Below are 27,193 nucleotides of genomic sequence, written 5' to 3' on the forward strand. Positions count from 1 at the left end.
TAAAAAGCATATGTGGCAAATTTACATATTTACTAATTAAAAAGGCTTCCTGGAAACATTAAGTAGACTTATCTTCTATAACCTTTAACACTGTCACTAATGGATATTGCATAGAAAATTTCATCGAAGGTCCTTTAAATAATGTAAATGATTATGAATATGTAACTAGTTAATATGCAGCCATGAAAGGATTATCATGTAGAGGTTAATGAACATTCTGCTCTTATGGTTTGCAGGGCTTTTCTTTTTGTGCTTTTGGCTCACTTCATGCTTGGAAACACATGCATTGGGATTGGAAAGCATCCTGACTGTTTTTGGGTCTCTTCTCTTAATGGGGTTGTTAAATAAGAACTTTATAAAAAGGATTTCATGAAGATTTTTTCTTTTTCAATTTACATTTAATTCTGTTTGTCTATTTTATAATTACTGTCGAGTCAGAAACAGTGAAATGGATTGATGTAGCTTTAGCCTGGTTCTTCCAGATGTAAAGTCAGTACTCTTATTATATGTTATCACTGTTATTAAGTGTTGCTATGTGATTGATACTTATTGAGAGAGCTTTATTCTAAAACTGACTTTTTATGCTGAGTTAATGTGTAGTATGGTTGGATATCTGATTACAACATGTATTTTGGTACAGGATTGCTGCCTTAGTATTTAAAATGTCCTAAAGGAAGATATTTACTTCAGGAATTAAATGTTATAATAGAGGAATTTAGTGACAGGCCAAAAAAAAAAGATGTGATTTTTAGATGAAACATGGTGCTTATATAAGATGCAGTATTGGTATTTAGAACAGTGAGAAAGAACAGTGTTTCAAACTGTAACACTGCTGTCTTTTTCAGGTGGCATTATATTAAGCATAGTAATTTCATCCCTTGGTTTCTCTTTCTCTAAAATGGTGCTACAGTATTTGAAATTATTGTTTAAAGTTTTGTTATCAATGGGCAGTTTAAAAACATAATTAGTAATCTTTGAAAAGGGTTTTTTTTTTTTTAAGTTGCTATTCACATGTTCTTTTTTTTCCCCCTTACTAGTTAGTGTTCTTAATTTTTTGAGCATTTTAAGAATCTGTTGAAATATCTCTAAGGAAAACAAGTAAGTTTTATGTTTAATTTCGTTGTTTCAGTATTATAAGCATAGCTTAAACTGACTATGAAGTGCTTAAAATTTTATCATAATTCACCAGGGGAACAAAATGGGCCGTTCAGAGCATCTCTTTATCCCAAGTATTTCTTCTTGAAATGTAGTAGAAAAATATCACTGAACTCATTTTTAATGCATCAGAATAAAAATTACAGGTGAAAACATTTGAAGATATACTGACAAAATAAAATACTTTCACTGCTGTCATTTTTTTTAAACTGATGAAATGTGGATGTTACATTGTTTTTTTGTTATTTATAACATTTGTGTATTCTGCAAAATATGTAACATTGAAAACAGGCCTGCAGATTGTACAAAATACTAGTTATCTTATATCATATGTCACCTAATAGTTATGAAGTGGGTTTTGTACCTAAGTATGAATCGGAAAGCTGTAATTTGTTCTGCAGTTATCAGCCTGCATTAGAGAGGTATGATAAAGTATGCTGCTTAAAAACTAACATTCGCATCTCTGTGCATTTGACAAATAAAAATGTGTATCGAGATGCTTTTAAATCTGTAAAGCCACTACTGTAGCTTTCTGATACAGTGATTTTGTAGCTTTGTGCATTGCCCTGTTTTTTCATGAGTAGTTATCTGTTTTCATGACAGGTGGTCACTAACTGCCAAGAGAAAATCCAGCATTGGTGAGTGAAAGATCGTTTTATTACCTTTCTGAAATACTAATGGAATCACTTATTTGTATTTTAAAAAAGTACAGTTTTCGCATCCTCTAATTGAGTTCTTCTGGTAATCTCCATTTTGAATCCTTTTGGTACTAATTTATATTGTCTTGCATTGTTTATTGAATTCTGTGTTCCCTGATTTCCTGAAGTTGCATCACCATTTGTGTTTATTTTAATATTTTAATTGCTTTCTTTTTCCCTTCCTTCGTTTCTTTTTTTAAAGTTAGAATATTACTATTGTTATGAAGTTGAGACTGATGCATTTTTTAACCTGACTAATCAGCTTTATTTTGGGACTGTTTTTTGTATATGTAGTAGAATAATAATTAGAATCAATTGTTTTAAAATAATGGTGGAAATATGTACAGATACATTTTCCCAAAGTTTGAAAAATCTAATTAATTGGCTGCATCTCAGAGCTTGCTTTAGAGACCACACTTTTTAGAATATAGAGAGAAAGAAAGCATATCTATTTTAATGTGCTAATGTATAGTTAATAGGACAGTGCTTGGTAAATAACACATTTCTTGTGTCTTCTGAGGAAAATGCTCAATTTAATGGTGAATAAAATCTTATGACTTGTCATGAGGTATAGCTGTTGATCTTACGGATATCAAATTACAATATATCCATGCTGTGTTTACGAAGATTTTACTGAGAGAACAACAGGAGCTGTCTTGATTATTGTCTGCAGGGTTATTGCAGAATCATGATAACTGCCCCTTTAGTGGTGAGATTAAACCTTTGGTTATACACCATCAAGCATATAATATTTTAAATTTATTTTAAGAGGCTTTTTCTTCATGCCTGAGAGATCTTCAAGGAAATAATTTATAGTTAGTGTATATCAAATGTTTTTTGGTTTAAATGCACATAGGCTGCAAGCAGTGGATAAGGGTAAAAATTGGTGCCATCTGTACACATCATCATATTAAATTCTGACTTTTGGCTTGCAGAAATAATCTAAAACTAAATAATATACATTTTATAAATAAAAATTCAGAGACTTCATTAATTTTCAATAAATGCAGAGTCGTAGCTGCATCCACCGTGGTTTAAGTCTGTCAGTATTTCCATAATGGACCATTGACTTTTCATTTTACATTCAGTCCAGGTTGAAACTTGAAATGCAAGTACTTGGTCACAGAGTTAATATTTTTCACCTGCTAATTTGGCAAAAGTGATCCATTTTACAGATAATTCCCAGGTGAAGTTTTACAGTGTGGACTTTATTGGTTTTGGTAAAGAATTCAGGACACTAGTAAAAGGTTGATTCACTCAGAACAGATACTAATTTACACAGTGTGTGAATGACACCTTGCTTCTGGTTGTGTTTTAAGATTCTTTCCCTTCTAGACTGAGAGTTCTTTAAGGCTAAGGGGCATGTTTTCTTCCTTTTATCTATAACTGTGTTTGGCACAGTATAGGCACTTAATAAGTGTTTGAATAAATAAAGACCAAATATTTGATTATTTTATGTATAACGTTTTTACAAGTACCATATACTTATGTACAGCATTTTTAGAAGTACTGTATAGCATTACCTAAGCCTGATGAACACTGATAGAAATGTGTCATTTACATCAGAGCAGATTCATATGAATCTCTCAGTTTCCAAATTTTCTGTAGCTCCAAACTACAGAGCTTAGCATATTTGCCTCCACATATCTTAAAGTAATATAGTACCTTATCTACATGTTAAACAATTAAAATAATTTTTCCAGTTAGTTTGCATTTTCCTCTGAATTATTTTTAATGTGGCTCAGGAAACAGACTTTTATGTTTGTTTTTAATGAGGATCTGATATTGCTGGAATCCAAATGGCCAGTGAATTTACCAATTTATTACATTAAAAAACTGAAACCAAGTGTCTCCATTCCTCTGAAAGCCAGGAAATTGCTATTTGGGAGTGCTGTGGAATTCTTGTGATGTTTTTATTATCTTAATTCCAGAAACAATGATTGAGTTTCTACCATATGCCAGTATTATACTGCTGTTTGGAATTGAAAGACCCTGCTATGGAGAAATTCAGCAGTCCTCAACCTTTTTAGCACTGGGGATCAGTTTCGTGGAAGACAGTTTTTCCATGTACTAGGGGTAGGAGGAATAGTTTCGGGATGATTCAAGTGCATTACATTTATTGTGTACTTTCTTTATATTATTATTACATTAGTTCCACCACAATTCATCAAGCAGGAGATCTTGGAGGTTAGGGACCCCTGGAGAAATTGATAGTTGGACACTAAACAGCGAAATTACAATAATTCTGTGCTAGTTGGTTAGAGATAGGAAGCAAAACAGAGACAAATTATTTTTAAGGGTGTCTCATGCATTGCTTTAAAAAATATGTTGCTTTTCACTAACCTTTGGTGTTGTTATAGTCTAAAATACAATTCATGTAACTAAGTTCCCCTTGTTTATGAGTACATACCAATATAATAAGGAGGAGCAAAACATGTGATTTTTTTTGAAGTGTTGTCTTAGGCTAGTGATGTATATCTTTGTGAAGTTTTAAAAAATTCTTAAAGGGAAGAGTAATGAATTAGAATATTACCCTTCAAAGATAATCCTATTTTTTTAAAATGTAGGACACAAAATAAAAATATTTATAGAAATATAAAGTGGTAAAATTACTCTGGACCAGTGAAAATGGTCCAGAACAATGAGATCTGCCCCCAGAAATCTCTTTGAGAAAATTAATTCAGATCCCAGAACTTTGTTTTACTTAAAGACGTTTATAGTATTTGTTTAATTAGTAACAGATAAACAGGAAATGTTTGAGCCTAATAGTTGAGAATTTGTGTAACATTTTTAGAACTAGTAGTGGTTTTCAATTTAGTGAAGATTTAAGAAAATTTTTAGGTACATCTTATTTTCCATGTAATTCTTTTTACTTAACTCATTATAAAATCCATACACTATTTTCTCATTAAATGTCAGTGTACTTCCTAGGGTTTGACCCACGTGGGGCTGATAACTCTGTGTAGTTTATTTGTAATTTTTTATCCTTTTAATTCTTTCAAAGAGCATGGAGGGATTTGGAGGCACAGACCTACGCTGGAATTCTGTCATTTTCTAACTTTGTTACCTTGGGTGAATTATGAAGATTCTTAAGTTTTCTTCTTGTAAAGTGATTAACTTGAAGTTTAAGTGTGAGATAATGTCTATAGACTATCCAGACTGGCCCTTAATAAATACAGTAACTCTGAAATCTTTTTGGAAAAGTTTTAAACTCATTGTTAGATGAAGAAAGAAGGAAAAATCAAAAACCCTCCAAAACTTTGTAAATATTCCTGAATATTTTGTGTTCACACCATTATCTTTTATCCTGATGGAGAGATGGTTTACTGAGTGGTATTGTTAAGCTTTTATTGTATTCAAAAAACTTTGATTATAAAGAGTTTCAAAGAGTGATGGAGTTGTGTACTGAACCCACATGTATCCACCACTCTGCTTCAATGATTGTCAACTCATGGTTTCATCTGAACTGTTTGTTTCCTTTTAAAACAGTGTATCTTACCCTCTTCCCCCATCTCTCAACTATTTTGGCATGAATCTGAAGCATATCATTCCATGTGGACATATTTTAGTATACATCTTAGAGACATAAAGGATTCCATATTAACTTTTTAAATTGTAAGTTAAAACATTTGAAATCACGACTCTACACCTGGACATCACCAGGTGGTCAATACTGAAACACATTGATTATATTCTTTGCAGCTGAAGATGGAGAAACTCTATACAGTTAGCAAAAACAAGACTGGGAGCTGACTGTGCCTCAGATCATTGCCAAATTCAGACTTAAATTGAAGAAAGTAGGGAAAACCACTAGACCATTCAGATATGACCTAAATCAAATCCCTTACAGTTATACAGTGGAAGTGACAAATAGATTTAAGAGATTAGATTTGATAGACAACAGTGCCTGAAGAACTGTGGACTGAGGTTCGTAACATTGCACAGGAGGCAACGATCAAGAACATCCCCAAGAAAAAGAAATGCAAAAAGACAAAATGGTTGCCTGAGGAGGCCTTACAAATAGCTGTGAAAAGAAGAGAAGTGAAAGGCAAAGGAGAAAAGGAAAGATACCATCTGAATGCAGAGTTCCAAAGAATAGCAAGGAGAGATAAGAAAGCCTTCCTCAGTGATCAATGCAAATAAATAGAGGAAAACATTAGAATGGGAAAGATTAGAGATCTCTTCAAGAAAATTAGAGATACCAAGGGAACATTTTTCCAGTGGTCATGTATGGATGTGAGAGTTGGACTGTGAAGAAAGGCTGAGCGCTGAAGAATTGATGCTTTTGAACTGTGGTGTTGGAGAAGACTCTTGAGGGTCCCATGGACTGCAAGGAGATCCAACCAGTCCATTCTAAAGGAGATCAGTCCTGGGTGTTCTTTGGAAGGAATGATGCTAAAGCTGAAACTCCAGTACTTTGGCCACCTCATGTGAAGAGTTGACTCATTGGAAAAGACTCTGATGCTGGGAGGGATTGGGGGCAGGAGGAAAAGGGGACGACAGAGGATGAGATGGCTGGATGGCATCACTGACTCGATGGACATGAGTTTGAGTGAACTCTGGGAGTTGGTGAGGGACAGGGAGGCCTGGCGTGCTGCGATTCATGGGGTCGCAAAGAGTCGGACACGACTGAGCGACTGAACTGAACTGGAGGGAACATTTCATGCAAAGATGGGCTCGATAAAGGACAGAAATGGTATGGACCTAACAGAAGCAGAAGATATTAAGAAGAGGTGGCAAGAATACACAGAGAATGGAGGAGGAAATGGCAACCCACTCCAGAATTCTTGCCTGGGAACTCCAGTCCATAGGGTCGCAAAGAGTCAGACATGACTAAGCATGAGAATGAACAAATGAAAGTGGAATGTGTTTCCCACTCTGGAGATGGGAGAATTTAGCAAAAGGGAGTTTGGAGAGATGATTATCTTGGGAAGAATCAAAATATTAATAAAGCTATTTTGAGAGTAAAAAAAAAAAAAATACACAGAGGAGAACTATACATAGAGATTTTCATGACCCAGATAACCACAATGGTGTGATCACTCACCTAGAGCCAGATATCCTGGAATGCGAAGTCAGGTGGGCCTTAGGAAGCATCGCTATGAACAAAGCTAGTGGAATTGATGGAATTCCAGCTGATCTATTTCAAATCCTAAAAGATGGTGCTGTGAAAGTGCTGCACTCAATATGCCAGAAAATTTGGAAAACTCAGCAGTGGCCACAGGACTGGAAAAGTTCAGTTTTCATTTTAATCTCTAAGAAAGGCACTGCCAAGGAATGCTCAAACTACCGCACACTTGTACTCATCTCACACACTAGTAAAGTAATGCTCAAAATTCTCCAAGCCAGGCTTTGACAGTATGTGAACAACTTCCACATGTTCAAGCTGGATTTAGAAAAGGCAGAGGAACCAGAGATCAAATTGCCAACCTCTGTTGGATCATGGAAAAAGCAAGAGAGTTCCAAGAAAACATCTACTTCTGCTTCATTGACTGAGCTAAAGCTTTTGACTGTGTGGATCACAACAAACTGTGGAAATTCTTAAAGAAATGGGAATAGCAGGCCTCCTGGCCTGCCTCCTGAGAAATCTGTATGCAGGTCAAGAAGCAACAGTTAGAAATAGATACAGAACAACCGACTGGTTCCAAATTTAGAAAGGAGTATGTCAAGACTGTATACTGTCACCCTGCTTATTTAACTTATATGTAGAGTACATCACATGAAATGCCAGGCTGGGTGAAGCACAAACTGGAATCAAGATTGCTGGGAGAAATAGCAATAACTTCAGATATGCAAATAACACTACCATTGTGGCAGAAAGCAAAGAGGAACTAAAGAGCCTCTTGATGAAAGAGGAGAGTGAAAAAGTTGGCTTAAAAGTCAACATTCAAAAAATGAAGATCATGGCATCTGGTCCCATCACTTCATGGCAAATAGATGGGGAAACAATGGAAACAGTGAGAAACTTTATCTTCTTGGGCTCCAAAATCACTGCAGATGTTGTTTGTGGCCATGAAATTATAACATGCTTGTGCCTTTGAAGAAGAGCTATGACCAACCTAGACAGCATATTAAAAAGCAGAGACATTACTTTGCCAACTAAGGTTCGTCTAGTCAAGGCTATGGTTTTTCCAGTAGTCATGTATGGATGTGAGAGTTGGACTATAAAGAAAGCTGAGCACCAAACAACTGATGCTTTTGAACTGTGGTGTTGGAGAAAACTCTTGAGAGTCCCTTGGACTGCAAGGAAATCAAACCAGTCAACTTAAAGGAAACCAGTACTGAATATTCATTGGAAGGACTGATGCTGAAGCTCAATCTGCAGTACTTTGGCCACCTGATGCAAAGACCTGACTCATTGGAAAATACCCTAATGCTGGGAATGATGGAAGGCAGGAGGAGAAGGGGATGACAGAGGATGAGATGGTTGGATGGCATCACTGACTCAATGAACATGAGTTTGAGCAAGCTCCAGGAGTAGGTGATGGACAGGGAAGCCTGGTGTGCTGTAGCCCGTGGGGTTGCAAAGAGTCAAACATGACTGAGTGACTGAACTGAACTGATATTTATATAGTTCAAACTTTAAGAGGTACAAATGGGTATACATGGTATGTAGTTTCCCTCTTACTTGTTTTGAAAATCTCACTTCTCTTGGTAAATAACTGCTTATTTTTACCAGTTCCTTGCAAATTTTTGCAGAAATTACTTGCACAAGGAGTGTATATTTGTATGTCTGTATATATGTATGCATGCATGTGTGTACATGTATGTGTATATTCTTCCACATGTTTATATATATTATACTCCCACTCTGATTAAAGTGCAGTCAAACTGTACACTGTTCATCACACTATATAGTACTATACTTTTGAGATTGTTTTTAATCAATAGTGAACTACTTAATTTTGTTCCTATGAACTACATTGTATGTCAGATGTCTAATTTTTAGTTACCAAATACTTTTTGGTATTATTTTTTTAAAATAATGACCACAGGACAGAGTATGACTTCTACAACTCAAAATACATCCTTACTAAGCTATTGTATCCATTTTTTATTATTCTTTAATAAAAGTACTCCAAGTGTACTGACAACAACCATTTGCCTGTATAATGTTCTTTGGTTGTGCGTATTGGACTGAACTCAGCTCTGTGGTTTTCTGCTGATTTTGTTTGGGCTCACTTGTGTGGTTGCAGCCCCAAAATGGCCTCACCCGTAAGTCTGATGGCTCGTGTGTGATGCTGGGCCTCACTGTCCATGGGCTCTTTTTATCTGGCTTACTTTATATGATGCTACAAGGGCAGCAAGAATGGAAGCTGCCAAGTCACATTCTGTTGGTCAAAGGAACTCATAAAACTAGACCAGATTCAGAGGGAGGGGAAATAGACTCCATTTATTGGTGAGTGGATTGACAACAAATTTATGGTCATTTTTAGTGCACTATAGATGACTTCTGTTGAACATATTCCACAGAAAAAAGAAGTCTCATTACTTGTGTTGATTTGTGAGAATTAAATGAAATATGGTATGTGATGCCTGGCACATAGAAATCATCTGTATCTTAGGCATTGTTTGTAGTCATAAGTTATATGCATGTGAATTGTTAAAAAAAAGTCTTGTTTACTGCAAATTATCTTAAGAGAGTTTTAAGTATTAAGTAAAGTTATCTATGAAATTACCTGAAACAGACTTAAATGAAAACAGTAAATAAGCTATTTTATATTGCTCAGATGTTTGATTTTAGAAAAAATAAATTTGGAGATAAAAATTCTGAAGCTTTTGAACTTTGAGAGGGGGATTGTAAAGCAGACATGACATTTGTAATTTTTCAAGGGGAACTGGACCAAAAAATACTAGTTTTTAAAATTATTATTATATTTTTTCTGATGTCATGTGTTAATACATGGTTTGGGATGTTAATAAGTAAGTTTTGAAATTCTTGTGTGATGTTTCAAAGCAAATTAAGATTGCCCCCCAAAAATATTCAAGTTGAATGTTTTAAGAATGATTTTTTAAGAAACAAAATCTGTATTAAATTTTTTATTCTGTATATAAAATGAAAACATTTATAAAAAGGTTGAAATGAGAAAAGAATAAAGGTACATTTTCTCATAATTCTGAGAAGAAGCTAAATTCTCTCCCTCTCTTGAAAACATTTTACTTTGTTTCTTTCAGCTTCTTAATTCTATATGTGTGTTTATGTCACAAATGTCAAATTGTAAATGGGTAAGGCTTTTTTCTTTTAAAAGAGTTAATGATTTGTAAACTGTAATTGCAATTTGTTACTTCTAGGAGTCCCCTGCCTAGGCTTTATGCCTTTTTTTGGAAAAACCACACTAGTTTGATACTTAAAGCATTTCTGAAAATAAAAGGCAAAATTATATGTTATAGGGGAATTTTTTTCCTCCCAGAGAGTATTATAAAGTATTATGAAAAGAATCCCTAATGACATCTCATCATTTAGAACATAGTCTTTGATGATGTGTTTCCAGTGTCCATATACTGTATTTGGTTCACAATTTCTCAGAATCATCTTAAGTCCAGTGAGTATTTTGGTATATCTGATTGAGGCTACATTTCAATTTGATTTGGCTACCTCATGATTTTTCATCTTTATGTTAACTGTATTAGGTTTGAACACATTTCTTTGCATTCTGAGTTTTTTCATTTTCCATTCAGTTTTGCTTATTTTTTATACAATGAGAGCAGTCTGCAATAAAACTTGTAAGCACAGAGTACTGTGTGAGGATGAAGGTTAAATATTGCAGCAGTACTGCTTGACTGAGAGGTGGCTCACTCATGAGTTCACGCTCTGTCTTGAGATATGTGTACTTGGTTAGTCGCTCAGTCGTATCCGACTGTCTGCAGCCCCATGGACTGTGGCCCACTAGGCTCCTCTGCCCATGGGATTTTCCAGGCAAGGATACTGGAGTGGGTTTCCATTTCCTACTCCAGGGGATCTTCCTGACCCAGGGATCAAACCCCTGTGGCTTGCTTCTCCTGCATTGGCAGGCAGATTCTTCACCACTAGGGCCACCTGGGAAGCCTTTGTTTTTGAGATACAAAAGTCTAAATTCTAATGTACTGAAGACAGAAGGAGGTGTTGGTATCAGTGTGTGATTAAGGAAAATGTAAGCTGTAAAAAAAAATTCAGCTTCTGTACAATTTAATGTTTTTACTTATTTATTTTGAACTCTTGACCAAATTGCTGACAGTTTTCCCATTTTTTAAAAAAAATTTAAATTGAACTAGTTAAAAATAATTTTGAGAATTTTAAGTATTTGCTGGGTTCAAGGCCAGGATTGCTGTTTTTTTTTTTTTTTAAACTCGTATAAGACCTCTTGAAACAAATAGTAACCTCAAGGGATTTATGAGTGGGCTTCTATTGAAATTGATGCAAAATGCAGGGCCTTTTTATGAGGAAAGGATATAGAGGTTTTATCAGTCTTTCATAGGTGTCAGTAGCCATAAAGAGTTATGAGTCACTGTTCTAAGAAAACAACATACAACAGTTTACTTTTTTCTAAAATGCAATTTAGAAATAAAATATAGAAAACAAGTTGAAAAAAAAAGAAAAGAAAGTTGAAATGACAAAACTTACAAATTATGTTAGACTAAGTAGAAACTGATGCAGATATTCAAAGCTTAAGTCAGTTATAAATTTAACATATCTAAAGTCATCTTTTCTTAAAAGTTCCTTTTGATTTGTTATAGAAATATATATCAGTTGTAGAAAATTTAGAAAATAAAATAAAAATTATCTCTTAACTCATAACCTAAAGCAGTTGGGCACTTTGAGGGTATTTCTTTCTTACTTAGAGTAATGTATTTTTGTAACGTTTAAACTTTCTTATGTTGAATTCATATCTCATTTTATTCATAGAGCAAAAGAAGGCTGATAAAGAAACAGGCACCTATGGTTAACTGACAAATCTAAAGTTACACATGCATGGTTATTGGTATGGGGCACAAACAAATTCCCCTGTCCCACCTTTGCTGTGTATATTCATTGTACTCTCTTGTCTCATTGCCGAAAACTTAAATTGAAGAAATTTTGGGAGAAGGCGATGGCACCCCACTCCAGTACTTTTGCCTGGAAAATCCCATGGATGGAGGAGCCTGGTGGGCTGCAGTCCATGGGGTTGCTAGCAGTCGGACACGACTGAGTGACTTCACTTTCACTTTTCACTTTCACGCATTGGAGAAGAAAATGGCAACCCACTCCAGTGTTCTTGCCTGGAGAATCCCAGGGACGGGGGGAGCCTGGTGGGCTGTTGTCTATGGGGTCGCACAGAGTTGGACACAACTGAAGTGACTTAGCAGCAGCAGTAGAATGTTAAGACTTCCCTGGTGGCTCAGATGGTAAAGAATCTGCCTGTAATGCAGGAGACCTGGGTTCAAACTCTGAGTTGGGACGATCCCCTAAAGGAGGGCATGGCAACCCACTCCAGGATTCTTGCCTGGAGAATCCTCATGGACAGAGGAGCCTGGCAGGCTGCAGTCCATGGCGTTGCAAAGAGTCAGACACGACTGAGCGACTAAGCAGTTGCAGCCATGCAATGTTAGATGCATCTGTCTTTTTTTAGATAATTTTGTTTCATTAAACTTCTGAAAAATTACTAAGTTTTTATATTTAGGTTCATCTTTCTATTTCTAAAAATAAAGTTTTATCATGGACTCATAAAATATAAAGAACATGGATTATTTCATCAACATTGTCTGATATGTCTCCTAGGTATGAGTTGAGATAAAGGAATATGTGACCATATTGCCTGAATTTTGTAGTAGATGTCATTTATCTTACTAGTAATTTGTTTTCCCATTACCATTTAAAAAAATGCTGTTGATTTAGTACAGATACTTTTAAATGGTTAAAAGTGTATTTTCCATCAATTACAGAAGGCACAACAATGTAGATCCTTCTTTCAAGAATGTTTTTATTGCTTAATATAACCTTGATAATTTGTTTATGCTGTTTAAGAGAATACTTCTAAAAAACTCAGTCATTCCATTCTTTAGAAATGAGAAAATTTCTCTCTTTACCATGCCTGAATTCAGCATTCCTCTGTTTTCTTAATTTTTGAGGTTAAAAACCCAGGCATCCATCAAGCCAGCAGATCTTTAACGGAGAAGCATTGCAAAAAAAAAAAGGAAAAAAGACGTGTTATATTTGAGTGATGATCCCTGCAGTGTATGGCATAATGCTTGGTTGCAGAGCAGGCGCTCAATAAATGGTGAATTGAATTGAAACAAAGGTTTCTTGGATCCTTAATAGGACATTCCAGAGTGGGTATGATGGACTAAGAGTCATTTCTAAAGAAAATTGTATATATATTCCAAAATCTTTGGGTTTTATAATTTCTCAAATTAACAAACAAAAAAAGAATTAACTCTACCCCAGATCAACCTAGATATTAGCATTAATGTAAAGCCCTTTCCTTCTTTTCCCTTTAAGCATCCATCTCTTGATGTTTCTCCTTTTTTGTTTAGGATAGTAGGTAAAGAGAATGATAGGAGTTTTTTTTTTTTTTAAATGGGCTTAATGTCAATACTTTCTGCCTATTACAACTTCATACTTTAAGGAGAAAAATGAACAAATTTTGTTTCAGTGAATCGTTTTATTTTCTGTTTTTACTATTGAAAGCTGGAAATTGGAGTCTTTACTCACTTGCCTCAAACATGGGATGTAGAACTTTTTTCTTTTGCTTTACAAAGCTTTTCTTTTTTTACCATGCATTTAAGAAGAGGGTTAAAGAGTTTCTTTGATATTTCTTCCCATCTCCTTTTTAATATTCTATTATGAAAATCTTCAAACATACAGAAAAATTGAAAGAATTATATAGATGAAACTTGATCACATAGCTATCCATACCTTAACCCTTAGTCCATTTTTTTATGATGTGTTTCAAAGAAAATTGTGGACATCTGCATACTTTACCTGTAAATACTTGAGCGTACATGTCATTTAACTTGCTCTCTCATAGTTTTTACAGCCTTATGAAAGTAAGATATTTCTCATGAGATCTGTCCTGATCTTCATCCTTCAGGTTAAGGCTAGTTTGCAGTTATGTCCTTTTTTGCTGCTGCTCTTTAATAAAAACCTTAGGTGTGTCTCAGAAGGCTTATAGCATATGATTAGCAAGATTTAAAAAGAAGATTATGAAAGTTTCTTCTGTGCCATATCACAGTGCTTTAGTTCTTATTTTCTGTAAGTAACATTGCATGAGAATGTTTGGTGCAAATTAAATCTTACTATTGGGTAATTCTTTTAAATTAAGAATTGAAGGTTGAACCTAATCTGTAAGGATCAGATATGGTGAAACCAAACAAGGAAGTCTTATCTAGTAACGGAATAAATAAGTAGGCTTGAGAGATTTATCCTAACTACATCTGGGTTTTATTTTCATCTGAAAAAAAGTTATTTTAAGCAGTTGGCTTCTTTGACTACATATTTTACAGTCTCCAAAAATTTAGTTCTATATTTCTGAGTGGTAAAATAGAAAAAGAAAAAAGTCTATTCAGATTTTGGTACAAACAAAGATACCTTCCATAACACATTAGTTCTTAGAGTCATTTTGTGTTTTCTGCTGTATAGGCTTTGTGATCTTTTATGGGATTTTTTTTAAGCCCAGAGTATTAGAGGAGGGACTATTTGGAGATAACTGTTTGACCAAGCACTTGATCCTGAATATTTCCTCTAGTGGGAATTTCAGGGAGAGAGTTCTTCAAGCCATAGTTTCTTCCAGTGGCACTGCTTGACTCTACTTGCCTCCCTTCAAAAAGGATTTCTGCAAGAGCTGTTTTTTAAATTCTCTTCTCCTTTCTTTGTGTATTTTTTTTTTTTTTTTTGGTTGGCATAAATTTAGTCTTTTTTTTTTTTTTTGGTTGTCTTCGTGTATTTTTAGAAAACAATTCAAAATTTAGAAATAACACTCTGATCTTAAACTGTTCTCCAATATGGCCACAGTTTTTTTCTTCTAGAGAGAATTATTGATTTAGTTTAAAACTGAATATGCTTTGGAATACTGACATTGACCTCTCATAGTGTCTTTGATTGAATCTTCTGTTCTTTTAATATATAAGAGATGTTTTGTTAGAAATCTGCCCCCCTTTTCAGGTGTATTTACCAAAATAGTACATATTGAATGCTAACTTTAATATTAGTTTTTTAACAATTAATAGGAACATTTAGGGCTTCCCTGATGGCTCAGATGGTAAAGAATCTGCCTGCAGTGCAAGAGACCTGGATTTGATCCCTGGATGGGGAAGATCCCCTGGAGAAGGCAATGGCCACCCACTTCAGTATTCTTGCCTGGGAAATCCCATTGGACAGAGCAGCATGGTGCGGTTGCAAAGAGTTGGACACAACTTAGCAACTGACATTAGTCATCTAAGCATTTGCCAAATTACTTATGTAAAACTGCTAGTATTTATAGATTTAATGAGTTCACAGTGTTCAGGCATTGTGTCACTTCAGTTCTTCCAAACTGTCCCATTTATTGCTCACAGGAATCCTGTTTGTAGAAGCTTCCTGAATTGTTAGGTTTAGTTAAACTGTCTTTAAGTAAGTTGTGTTATTTGTATCAAATTGAATGAATTGTACACAGTGGAATTATCTTAGTGGGTAGTACAGTCTTTCTTTCAAATTTTAGATACTTCATGGGAAAAGGGTCATTGAAGGCTCAATGTATTTAGGTGTTCAGTGCTGGACCATTTATTTTAGTCCTCTTTGAATCTGTGAGATAGGTATTCTTTAAATTTTTTACCATTGAAGATACTAAATCTATGATTAATTTGTTAAATGGTGGAGCTGGGATTGATCCTCTGGTCTGACTTCGAAGCCATGTTCTTTCTGGTATATAGGCCTGTTCCTGAAATTTCCTACCATTTTATTCATATAAAATATCCAGAAAGATGACTTTTGCCTTAAACAAATAAAGACATTTTATGTTTATTTATATAAAGGGATTTGAGAGGAAAGTTTTTAAAAAAACACTTGAACATTAGAAAATGAAAAGGCTGGCTTGATAGAATACTGGTCAGAAGACCTAGGTTAAGGTCATTGCTACCTCTCCTTAATAGAGTGGATCTAATTTCTCTTAAATGTGTGTTTTTTTTCCATTTTTCTTCTGCTTTCTCTTTTGTAAAGAGGAAAATATTGATGTGACATGTACTGCAGGAATATTTTTACAATGAATTAAAATATGTGAAATTCCTTGATATTTTTAAGACTAAATAAGATGATTTTTATTAATTATGTTTGTTGCTGTAGGGGAGCTAAGGAGTAAACTGAAACCAATTCCATGAACAGTCATTTTTATTACCTGGAGAGTGATTATCTATACTGCAATTTATCCTAATTTTAATTTGATAATTTCTACATGTGCTTTTAAATTACTTGCTGAATTGGTGAGTTTTTGTTTTTGTTATTTTTTTTAAATTGAGAAAACCATCCCTCTGCTGTAAAAAATTTCAGTGCTCTGGTTTTGCTTGCAGCCTGCAGCCTAGCAGGGAACCCTTTGGAAACCACATATTCACAGAAGGTTTGACACAAGTTCAGTGTAGGGCTATTCAGTTCCAGCAGCTGTGAGAACTGAGTATGGTTCACAGTGTGGGAAACATCACCATTTCTGCTCCTACAGATTTATATCTTTTGGTGGTCTGAAATTAGTTATCAGGTAGCTCTGTTTAGATATAACATGGAATTGAAACGCCCAAAGGAAATACTTTTTATAGTACCTCTACCTAATTTCTTCTAGCTCCTGATTGATTCTCTCTCACCTCAATAACATTAGTATGAATAACTGAAGAGTTGATGACTCCAGATTTTTCAACCCAACGTTTTCTGAGGAGGACAGACTGAAGCATCTGCTCATATTTTGTGTTGATGATTTCTGTTTCACAACCAGTTGTTTATTCTCTCAAAAGCTTTTCTCAGCTCTCTTCTTCCTTCATCTTGAGCCCATTTCCCTCCAATCTCACTGTCTCCCTTAATTTCCAAATTTTCTTTAGTTCAGATGATCCTCTACTTTAGGGAACAATAATTCTCAAGATATGTGTGTTCTACATCTAAAAGCTCAGAGTCTTAATTCTTTGATAAGTGTATGGTGGAATAATGCTGTTGCTAAATTTTGTAGAAACACGATTTTAAAATTAAAAAAAAAACACTTTAAATTGCTGAAATTAGGTGTTTGATTAGCTTATGATATGTAGCCTACTTGAGGAACCATTAATTTGGGTATTAATATAGTATTTGGTATTTTTTTTGTCAACAGGAAGAAGGTAGATAATGACTATAATGCTCTTCAAGAAAGACTCAGTACTTTGCCTGATAAGTTGTCTTATAATATCATGGTATGTTTGATGTGTTTCTTTTAAAGTAGAATATTGTTTCTTGTAAAGGTGTTAACTATGTAAAGTAAAAAGGTGTTTCTTTGCTTTATATGTATTGATTTACAAGTTGACTCCCTGGACTAGATCAGAGATAGCTCATAGTAAAGGTTTCTGTTTTACTTTATAATAATGTACTAATTGTGGTAATAGTTGGTATTCTTTTCCTTTTTTAGATTTAAAATTATGTTATGATGCCATAAATGGCATAAATGTTAACATAAAATTTGACGTATTTGGTATGCAAATTTACTTTGTTAGCAAACTAATTACAACAGAAATATGGCATGTAGTCATTTCCTGTTAACCAGAGCAGCAGTAGACCATAATGTTATATATCTTGGAGAATTAAATCACAGAACATGGATTTTATATATATAAAGGTGCTGATAATTTTTTTTTTTAATATTCAGATCTTCATATCAACATATTAGTCTATTTGTGAGCCCTGAATTAGATTCTTTCTTTGCATGAATATTCTTTTTCATGAAGACTGTGTTCTTAATTTAGACAAGATATTTTGAAAATATATTGTTCTTTATTATACCAGCTCAAATATTTCATAAATTTTGTAAACCTTTGAAAGCTCTTTGTTAATTCCTGTTTTGCCCCCCCAAAGACAGTATTTTCTCAGAAATAATTTTCAGTTTAAAAAAATCAAAGTTAGTCTTTATTAATACTTTATTTCTAGTTTGCTTTCATTTAGATTTATGACTGAGCAAAAAATAAATATGTTTGGAAGCAACGCTTATTTCTCTGAAAGCTATTTTTGTAAATATGCTCATTTCTTTTGTTGTTTTAATGTTGATAAATTAACCTAAATTTTTTCTAAGGTTTTCCTAGTGAAATTATAATGTTAAATGTCCATGAAGTTGACACTTTATTTTTCTTAGTGAGGAGATTTTTTAAAAAAGACCTCCACACACAGCTTTTAATGCTGTTTCATAAAACGTAGTTTTTAGTGTTTTTAATTTTTTTTAACCTTCTCTTTTTTTTTTGAACAATAGGTACCATTTGGCCCCTTTGCCTTCATGCCAGGAAAACTCGTGCATACTAATGAAGTCACTGTTTTACTTGGGGACAATTGGTTTGCAAAATGTTCAGCAAAGCAGGCTGTTGGCTTAGTTGAGCACCGGAAAGAACGTATGTACTAATTATAAATGATGTTTCTTTGCTGGATATTTATTGGTTCACAAAGTGCCAGGCTGGTGGACTGTTTGTTATTAACAGTATTAGATAAGTGTGAGAAATATCCAGGCTATTTGTGATTCTGTTGAATTGGAGATAGTTTGAGCAGATCCAGCATTTGAAAATGTGGACTGGAGAATGGAACATCTGGGTTGGAAATGTCACCCATATTAGCGTGTTTTTAGAAATTACCAGGTGTAAAAGTCATCACACATGGTTTTGTAGATAGCAGTAGGATAGATATAAGAATTGGGGTCATTTTACATTTTATAATTGGTTTGCTTTAGTTGTTTTTCAAGACTTTATTTTTCCCCAGAATACGAGAACACACAGGAATTTGCTTCCTACTTATTGGACTAGGATAAATACCTATTTGCAAAGTAGAAACAATTCTTAAACATGTGTTTTGGTTTGGAAGAACTCATGTTTCCATTTTACAGAAGAAAAGGCCAGGTGTGGAGAAATGCTATCTACAACATCACTCTTAAACTTAAATGGTTTGAGGTTTCTGCCTCATTTCATTGAGGTCATTCTAGTTTTCTTTAGATAGTGTTTGTTGGTTTATATATATCCATACATACATTTTTTAGTTGGATTGATTCACTTGGGTTCTAACTTGGTTGCATTTTAATATTAGGTCTGTTTAATATCTAATACATGTTTTTATTTCTGTAATAGCATACTTAAATTGATAGCATAATATCACCCATACCTGCTTTTTACTCTTCTACTTAAATGTGTCTCTGAAAACAAATTTTTGAGGCTCCTTCTGTTTAAATGAGGTCATGTAGATAGAAAATAGCTGAGTTTTCTAAAGCTGAAATTATTTCATTTATATATGAGTGGGTACTAGTTGGAGAACTCATTTACTCAGTGAAATTCTGGAATCTATGTTTGGAGACTCTAATTGCAAGTCAAAGCCTATAAGTTTATAATTGATATATATTTTGATCTTTTGTGACACTAATCACAATTGTATTGTTTGGCCTGTGTATAATTCCTGGCAATGATAATTGTTTTGGCATTACCACATTAAAGTAAGTCATGTATATTAGAGCCAAGAGAATGGGTATAATTCTTTAAAGGTCTTTCATAATGGTGAAGGCTTGCTGTATTTACTGGGAAAACTGCTGATATGAAATCAGTTCATTTTTTGAAATTTGTTCACTTTGATTTTCATTTGGATGTTTCAGCAAAGAAATCTTCAGGATCATTTTGACTTATATTAATGAAAGAACACTTTTAATAGATGAGAGCTCTAGAATAGCAAAATATTGTTTGGTAAATCACTTTCTAGTGTTAAATACAGTTTTAGAAAGTGACCAAAGCAATGACTTTTGGGATCAATATTTATCTAAAATATTTTTTGGAATATATATATAAAATTATGTTTGAGAATCTGTTTTGGTAAATGAATTCTAAATAGTTGTTTTCTTCACAGTTTTATAGTAATTTATAATAACTGAAGAAATTATTTAGGCATATTATTGTACTTAACATTTATTAAGAAAAGATACTTTATTTTTCTTAAGGCAGAAGAAATACAACAGGTTAAACATACTTACCTCAGGGTCAACAGGGTAATGGGGGAAGATGAAGGGAGGTCATTGAATGTTTAAAAAGTAGTAAAAAATAAAGGACAAAATGGGTTTAACACAACAACAGTAAGAGGATTCAGAGGCAGTAACTCAGAGGAAGATGATTTCTAAGAGAAAGATGGCAAGCTCAGTGCCCTTCCCTTTTGCTCACGTCTGGCATTTTGTCATTTAACGTGAATATGAGCAGCTTTTATTTGGTATACTGTTCTATTAGTTACAACTAATTGTAATTAAAGATTTGTTTAACTAGCAGTGCAATCAGGAAGCAGAATAGGATACAGGGTATACCATAGTCAGTCAGGACACAGGACCACACTGAAAACTCTCTTGTGTTTTCCTTTTTGTGGTCATATACTATCTCTACCCCTGATCTGTCTCTATCACCTTTTCCAGAATGCCGTATCAGTGGAATCACACACTAGATGACCTTCTGAAACTGACTTTGACTCACCATAACGCCTCATCCAGTTTGTTCTGTGTATGAAGTAGTGGTATAAACACTACTTGATTGCTGAGTAGTGTTCCATTACATTCACGTACCACAGGTTTTCTGTTTATCCATTGAAAGACGCTTGGGTTTGCTTCCATTTTTGGCAGTTACAAATGGAGTTGCTATATACCTTTTTGTACAGGTTTTTATGTGACCGTAAATTTTGTTTGCTGTTGAGACATACTTGTTCTCTTTTGGTGTCTGGCTGGCTGGCCTCATAGATGGTATTCCTTCCTCTGCACTGCTTCAAAAGAGCTTAAGAATTGGTGTTAATTCTTCTTTAAATGTTTGATAGAATGCATCTGTGAAGCTATCTGTTCTGGGCTTTTTATTATTAGAAAGTTTTGGATTATTTATTAAGTCTTACTTGTTCTAGGTCTATACAGATTTTGTGTTTCTTCTTGTTTCAGTTTAAGTAGTCTATATGTTTCCAGGAATTTGTCCATCTAGCTTATCACGTTTGTTGGCATTTAACTATTATTCTTTTATATTCCTATTTCTGTAAAATAAGTAGTATTTATCTCCATTTTAATTTTTTAATTAATACACTTCTTATTTAAGATTCAGGTTTGTTTTCTTCCTCTGCAGGTTTACTGCATATTTCATTTCAGATTGTATATGTGAGTGTATAAAGGCATCTCTGTTTTTATTTATGGTTTTAGTCATTTGAGTCTTCTTTCTCTTTTTTCTTTGCCAGTCTAGGTAAAGGCTTATCCATTTTGTTGGTCTTCTCAAAGAACCAACTTTTAATTTTGTTGATTGTTTTCTGTTGTTTTTCTTGTTTCTGTTTTATTTTTACTTTAATCTTTGTTATTCCTTCCTTCTGGTAGGTTTGGATATGGTTTATTATACTTTTTCAAGTTTCTTAAACATATAAGGTTATGATTTGAGATTTTTTTTAACGTAGGTGTTTATAGGTATAAATCTCTTAGCATTGGTTTCTCTGCATCCTGTAAATTTTGATCTGTTGTGTCTTCATTTTTGTTTATCTCAAGGTATTTTTTAGTTTCCTTTATAATTTCTACTTTGACGTGTTCATTGTTTTGTTAAATTTCCTTGTGTTTGTTAATTTTCCATTTTGCCTTCTGTTGTTGGTTTCTAGTTTCATTTCATTGGATTGAAACCATACAAAGTATTTTTTCCAATCTTGTGAAAAGGTTTAAGACTTGTTTTGTGACCTATCATGTGGTCTTTCTTAGAGAATGTTGTGTTTCCCTTAGAAGAATGGGTACTCTGTTCCTGTTGGGTGAATATTCTGAATATATCTGTTAGGTCTATTTGTTCTATAGTATTATTAAGGTCCTCTTTCCTTATCAGTCTCCTTTTTGGTTCATTTGTCCTTTATCGTCCTCTGTTGACATCTCTAATTCTTATTGTAGAACCACTTGAACTGTGTCATTTTTTGCTTCATATATTTGAGGCTCTGTTGTTAGGTTGTGTGTATTTTTTATAATCGTATATTTTTTAAGTTTTATGATGTATAGTTGATTTATAAGTTTTAATTTTTATTATACAGCAAAATGATTCGGTTATACATACATATGTTCTTTTCCATTATGGTTTATCACAGGATATTGAATATAGGTCCATGTGCTCTACAATAGGACCTTGTTGTTTATCCATTGAGTATATAGTAGTTTGCATTTGCTAATCCCAAGCTCCCAGTCATTCCTTCCCCACTTCCCCTCTCCCTTGGCAACCACAAGTCTGTTCTCTATATCTGTGAGTCTGTTTGTATTTCATAGCTATATGCATGTGTGTCTTAGTTTCGATTCCACAATAAGTGATAGTGTGTGGTATTTGTCATTCTCTTTTTTTCTTTGCTTACTTAAGTATAATGATCTCTTAGTCCATCCATGTTGCTGCAAATGGCATTATTTCATTCTTTTTATAGCTGAGTAATATTCCATTGTATATTCATGCACTTTTATCCATTTATCTGCCCGTTGACATTTAGATTGTTTCCATGTCTAGCTATTATAAATAGTGCTGCTATGAATTTAGGGGTATTTTTCCCCAGTTACAGTTTTGTCTTAGATGTATGTCCAGGAGTGGGGTTGCTGGATCATACGGCAACTCTGGTTTTAGATTTTTTGAGGAACCTCTGTACTGTTTTCCATAGTGGCTGCATCAGTTTTGAGTTCCCACCAACAGTGTAGAAGGCTTTCTTTTTCTCCACATCCCCTCCAGCATTTGTTGTTTGTAGACTTTTTGATGATGGCCATTCTGACTGGTATGAGGGTGGTACTTCATTGTGGCTTTGATTTGCATTTCGCTAATAATTAGTGATGATGAGCATCTTTTCATGTGCCTGTCCATTCTCCTAATCTGTGCCTTCCTACTCTATATTGTAGTTTAATACATTTACATTTACAGTAACTTTATAGAGTATTGCCATTTTATTATTTTTTGATATGTCTTTTGTACAGCTTTTACATATCTCATTTCCTTCATTATTGCCTTCCTCTGTGTTTAGTTGGGTTTTTTTCTTTGTGGTAATGTGTTTTGATCCCCTTTCTCATTTCCTTTGTTAATGGTTTATAAGTATTTTGTTTGTAGTTACTACGGAGATTACTTACAACATTGTAAAGTTGTAACAATGTATTTTGAATTGGTTCCAACTTAACTTCAATCCTCCAATATTCTGGCCTAGAGAATTCCATGGGCTGCATAGTCCATGGGGTTGCAAAGTCAGACATGGCTGAGCAACTTGCACTTTCACTTTGGGCTTCCTTGGTGGCTCAGCTGGTAAAGAATCCACCTACAATGTGGGAGACCTGGGTTTGATCCCTGGGTGGGGAAGATCCCCTGGAGAAGGGAAGGGCTTATGCACTCCAGTATTCTGGCCTGGAGAATTCCATGGACTGTATAGTATGGGGTTGCAAAGAGTCAGACATGACTGAGCGACTTTCACTTTCACTTTCTAACTTAACTTGGAAAAACTTTTCTGTATAGCTCTGTTCCTCCTCTATTATCAGTGTCACAAATCATACCTTTATATTGTGTACCTATTAACAGATTTATGATGATTTTTTAATGCACTTCTCTTTTACATCCTGCAGCAAATAAAAAGTGGAGTTACAAACCATAATGGCAGTTATACTGTTTGTAATTTTTGCCAGTGTTCGCCTTTCCCAGAGGCATATAGCTTCTAGTTACTGCCCAGTGGCCTTTCATTTCAACTGAAGAGTTCCCTGAAGTTTTTCCTGTAGGGCAGGCATAACAATAAGGAACTCCTTCAGCTTTTGTTCATTTGGAAATGTCTTAATTTACCCTTCATATGTGAAGGACAGTTTTGATGAATGTGGTAATCTCAATTGAGAGTGTTTTCTCTCAGCATTTTAAGCCTACTGGAATTCTGACTTCCACAGTTTCTATTGAGAATTCTGCTTATATTGTTATGAAGATCTCTTGTGATGATTTTCTTTTTCTTTGCTGTTTTGAAGATTCTCTGTCTTTCAGAAGTTTGATTATGTATCTTGATGTGGGTCTCTGGGTTTATTCTACCTGGAATTAGTTGAGCTTTTTAGATTTGTTGATTTGTTGATCTTTGGGCAAATTTAGAATTTGTTTGGCACCCATTATTTCTTCAGAAATAATTATATTTCTGAATGATTATATTCAGAAATATAATCCCTTTGCCACTGTCTCTTCTTGTTCTTGAGACTTCCTTAATGTACATATTAATCTATTTGATATGTCCCATGAATCCCTTAGGCTCAGTTCACTTTCTTCATTCTTTTTCTTTCTATTCATTAGACTTGATGATTTCAAATGTCTAATCTTTGAGTTCACTGATCCTGATTTTCTTCGGCTTGTTCAAATATGTTGTTGATGCTATAGTGAATTTTTGAATTTAATTATTATATTTTTCAACTCCAGAGTTTGGTTCCTTTTTATAATTTCTATCACTTTGTGGTTGTTCTCACTTTCTTCATGTATTGTTTTTAAAATTTACTTTAGTTATTTGTATTTCTCTTTAGCTGTTTGAGCATATACACAGGCAGTTGTTTTAAAGTCTTGTTCTAGTATATCTGATGCCTGTGTTTCTTCAGGGAGTTTCTGGAGATTTATTTCGTTCTTTTGAATGGACTGTGTTTTCCTTTTTACTGTATGCTTTTAGATTTTCTGATGAACGATGAAAATTGGGCATTTGAAAAAACAAGTGTATGTGGAGTATGTATTGCAGATAACACGCTGGTAAGAAACTTTTGTGATTTATCTTATGAGGCAGTTTGTGTATCCTTTAGTATCTTCAGTGAGGTATATCTTAAATGCATTGGTATTTTGTTACGAAGTATAAACTTTTGACTTTTGGTTTTATCTACATAATAAATGTAGATAGCTTTAAAACATCATGCACCTTAAAATAATGAAAAAGTAGCATCCTTCTGTGTACCTCTCTGCTTCTAGTCCTCATTCCATAGAGATATTTCATCTAGTGTTTAAGCTAATCTTTTGCTTGTCCTTTTTATGTACACTTCCCAAGTACTTTGCATATTCTGTTTTCTTGATTCTTTTTTCCAGTTTTATATAGTATCTATTAGTTGCCTACCTATAATTGAAGGATAACATTTAATTCATTTACATGTTCTTCTCCCTGTCCCTCAATCTTTTTAATATTTTTTATTACAACTTTTGTTTAATCAGCATTCATGCTTAACTGTAATTCCATTTCCATTTTTGAACAACCTTTCATTTGAAGTTTACTGTTTATTTTTGTTTGTTGCATAAAGTTATGTATCTATTGTTAATTCAGCCAAATACCTTTATTCTTGGAGACCTCTGTACTAGAGTCCTTCATAGTCTTGCTTTGATTTGTACTTGCTCCCATCTTGAATTTCAAAGAATGTCTATTTTCCTAGTCTTTTCCTTTATCACTGTACCATATCTTTGCCTCTTATTTATTTCCTATTTCTTGATTCCCATGGCATCTCCTTTCAAGTTTTACTCATTTTGTTGGAGGGGGTGTGTGTGTGTTAGTCACTCAGTCATGTCCAACTCTTTGCAACCCCATGGACTAGAGTTGGCCAGGCTCCTCTGGCCCTGGAATTCTCCAGGAAAGAATGGGTTGCCATTTCCTCCTCCAGGGGATCTTTCCAACCCAGGGACCAAACCTGGGTCTCCTGCATTACAGGTAGATTCTTTACCGTCTGAGTCACTTCGGTAATTTTCTAGAAAGGTGTGTGGGAGATACATTTTTTGAAATTTTGCATGTCTGCAAATATTTTTTATACTCCTGCTTTTTGTAACTCGTCTATTTAGAATTCTAAGTTGAAACAGTTTTGAAGGCTTTCTGTCTTACGTGTTGCTATTTAAAAATCTGATGCCATCACTTTCCTTTGTATGTGACTGTGTTTTTTCCCTTTAGAAATTTTAGGTTCCTGTCTTACTCCTAATGATCTGAAGTGCTACTGTGATATACCTTGCATAGAGCTTTTAAAATTCATTGCTAGGTGTTTGGTAGGAACTTCCATTGTGGAAATTCATGTCCTACAGTTTTGGGAAATATTTATTATTATTTCTTTGATAATTTCTCTCCTGTTGTCCATCTCTTTGTCTTTGTTACAATTTTTACTTGATCTTATTTCTATTTTATGTTTGGAATTGTGGATTGAGGTTTTTTTGTTTTTTTGTTTTTTTCCTTAAATTCCTATACAGTTTAATTCCCAGGAGCTCTGCTTTTTGTTTGTTCATTTATATGTTTGTTGTCCTTTGTATGTTTCTTTGGTGTAGGTACTATTCTGGTTTCATAAATACAAAGTGTTGTTTTAGGATTTTAGAGTTTTTTGGTTAAAGTTTTCTTCATACATTGCTTTTGGTTTTATTCCTTTCGTAGTTAATTTTTTTCTTTCTCTCACATTAGTAGTGAAGACTTCAAATATTTGGTGATCATTGGCTAACCATTCATACTCCTTTTTAAAAAAAACCTTTTTTAAAAATTTTATTTATTTATTTGGCTGTGCCGGTTCTTAGTTGCATCACAGAGCATCTTCAGTCTTTGTTGTGGCATGCAGGATCTTTAGTTGTAGCATGTGGAACTAGTTCCCTGACCTGGAATCAAGCTTGAGCCCCCAGCATTGGGAGCTTGGAGTCTTAGCCACTGGACGACCAGGCGAAGAGCTGACCATTCATACTCTTAAAGAGTTAAGCACTGTTAGGAGACTGTGTGGGGCAGTTTGTTGAGTAGCAGCTTTTCTGTCAGGAGTTAAAAGTCCCAGACTGGCTTTTCTCATTAAGAGATTGACAGAATATCAGCAGTCTTGGAGTTAATTATCCTCCTACGAAAGAATTTTCTCATCTTCCCCTAGTGTTTGAGAACTGGGCTGGATGTGTCAGAGTTCAGTATGTATGCTGGTTTCACCAAGACATTTCCTGTTCTCTTCTTAGTTCTTCACCCCTCCCCATAATTCCTGTAAGCCACTCTAGGCTGTAAATCTTTTGCTAACTCGAGAAGGATGATTACTTGGCTATACTTTGGGGGGATGCACACTTTAATCCAGGTCTTTGCTTTTAGTTCACCTTTTCCTTCAGAAGTACTATCATAAGAGGGTCTTCTCCAAGTCCTGCAACTGCAGCTTTACGACTGTGACAGTTGCAGCTTTTTCTGTTGCGCAGAAGTCAGTTACCAGGTGTCCAGTTTCCAAAACCTGGTTGATATCCTTTGTTATATT

General features: G+C 34.3%; 1 protein-coding gene across 2 annotated transcripts in view; it reads left to right on the top strand.

Moving 5' to 3' along the window:
• URI1 (URI1 prefoldin like chaperone) overlaps window positions 1–27,193 on the top strand; it is a 77,667-nt gene that overhangs the window by 32,142 nt on the left and 18,332 nt on the right. For both annotated transcript variants that reach the window (XM_059876691.1, NM_001035305.2), the window contains 3 exon segments: window positions 1,759–1,793; window positions 17,129–17,207; window positions 18,251–18,386. In XM_059876691.1, coding sequence (XP_059732674.1) covers window positions 1,759–1,793; window positions 17,129–17,207; window positions 18,251–18,386 — 250 coding nt within the window.

This window comes from Bos taurus, chromosome 18 (genome assembly GCF_002263795.3).
Source record: "Bos taurus isolate L1 Dominette 01449 registration number 42190680 breed Hereford chromosome 18, ARS-UCD2.0, whole genome shotgun sequence".
In the NCBI taxonomy this organism is placed as follows: Eukaryota; Metazoa; Chordata; class Mammalia; order Artiodactyla; family Bovidae; genus Bos; species Bos taurus.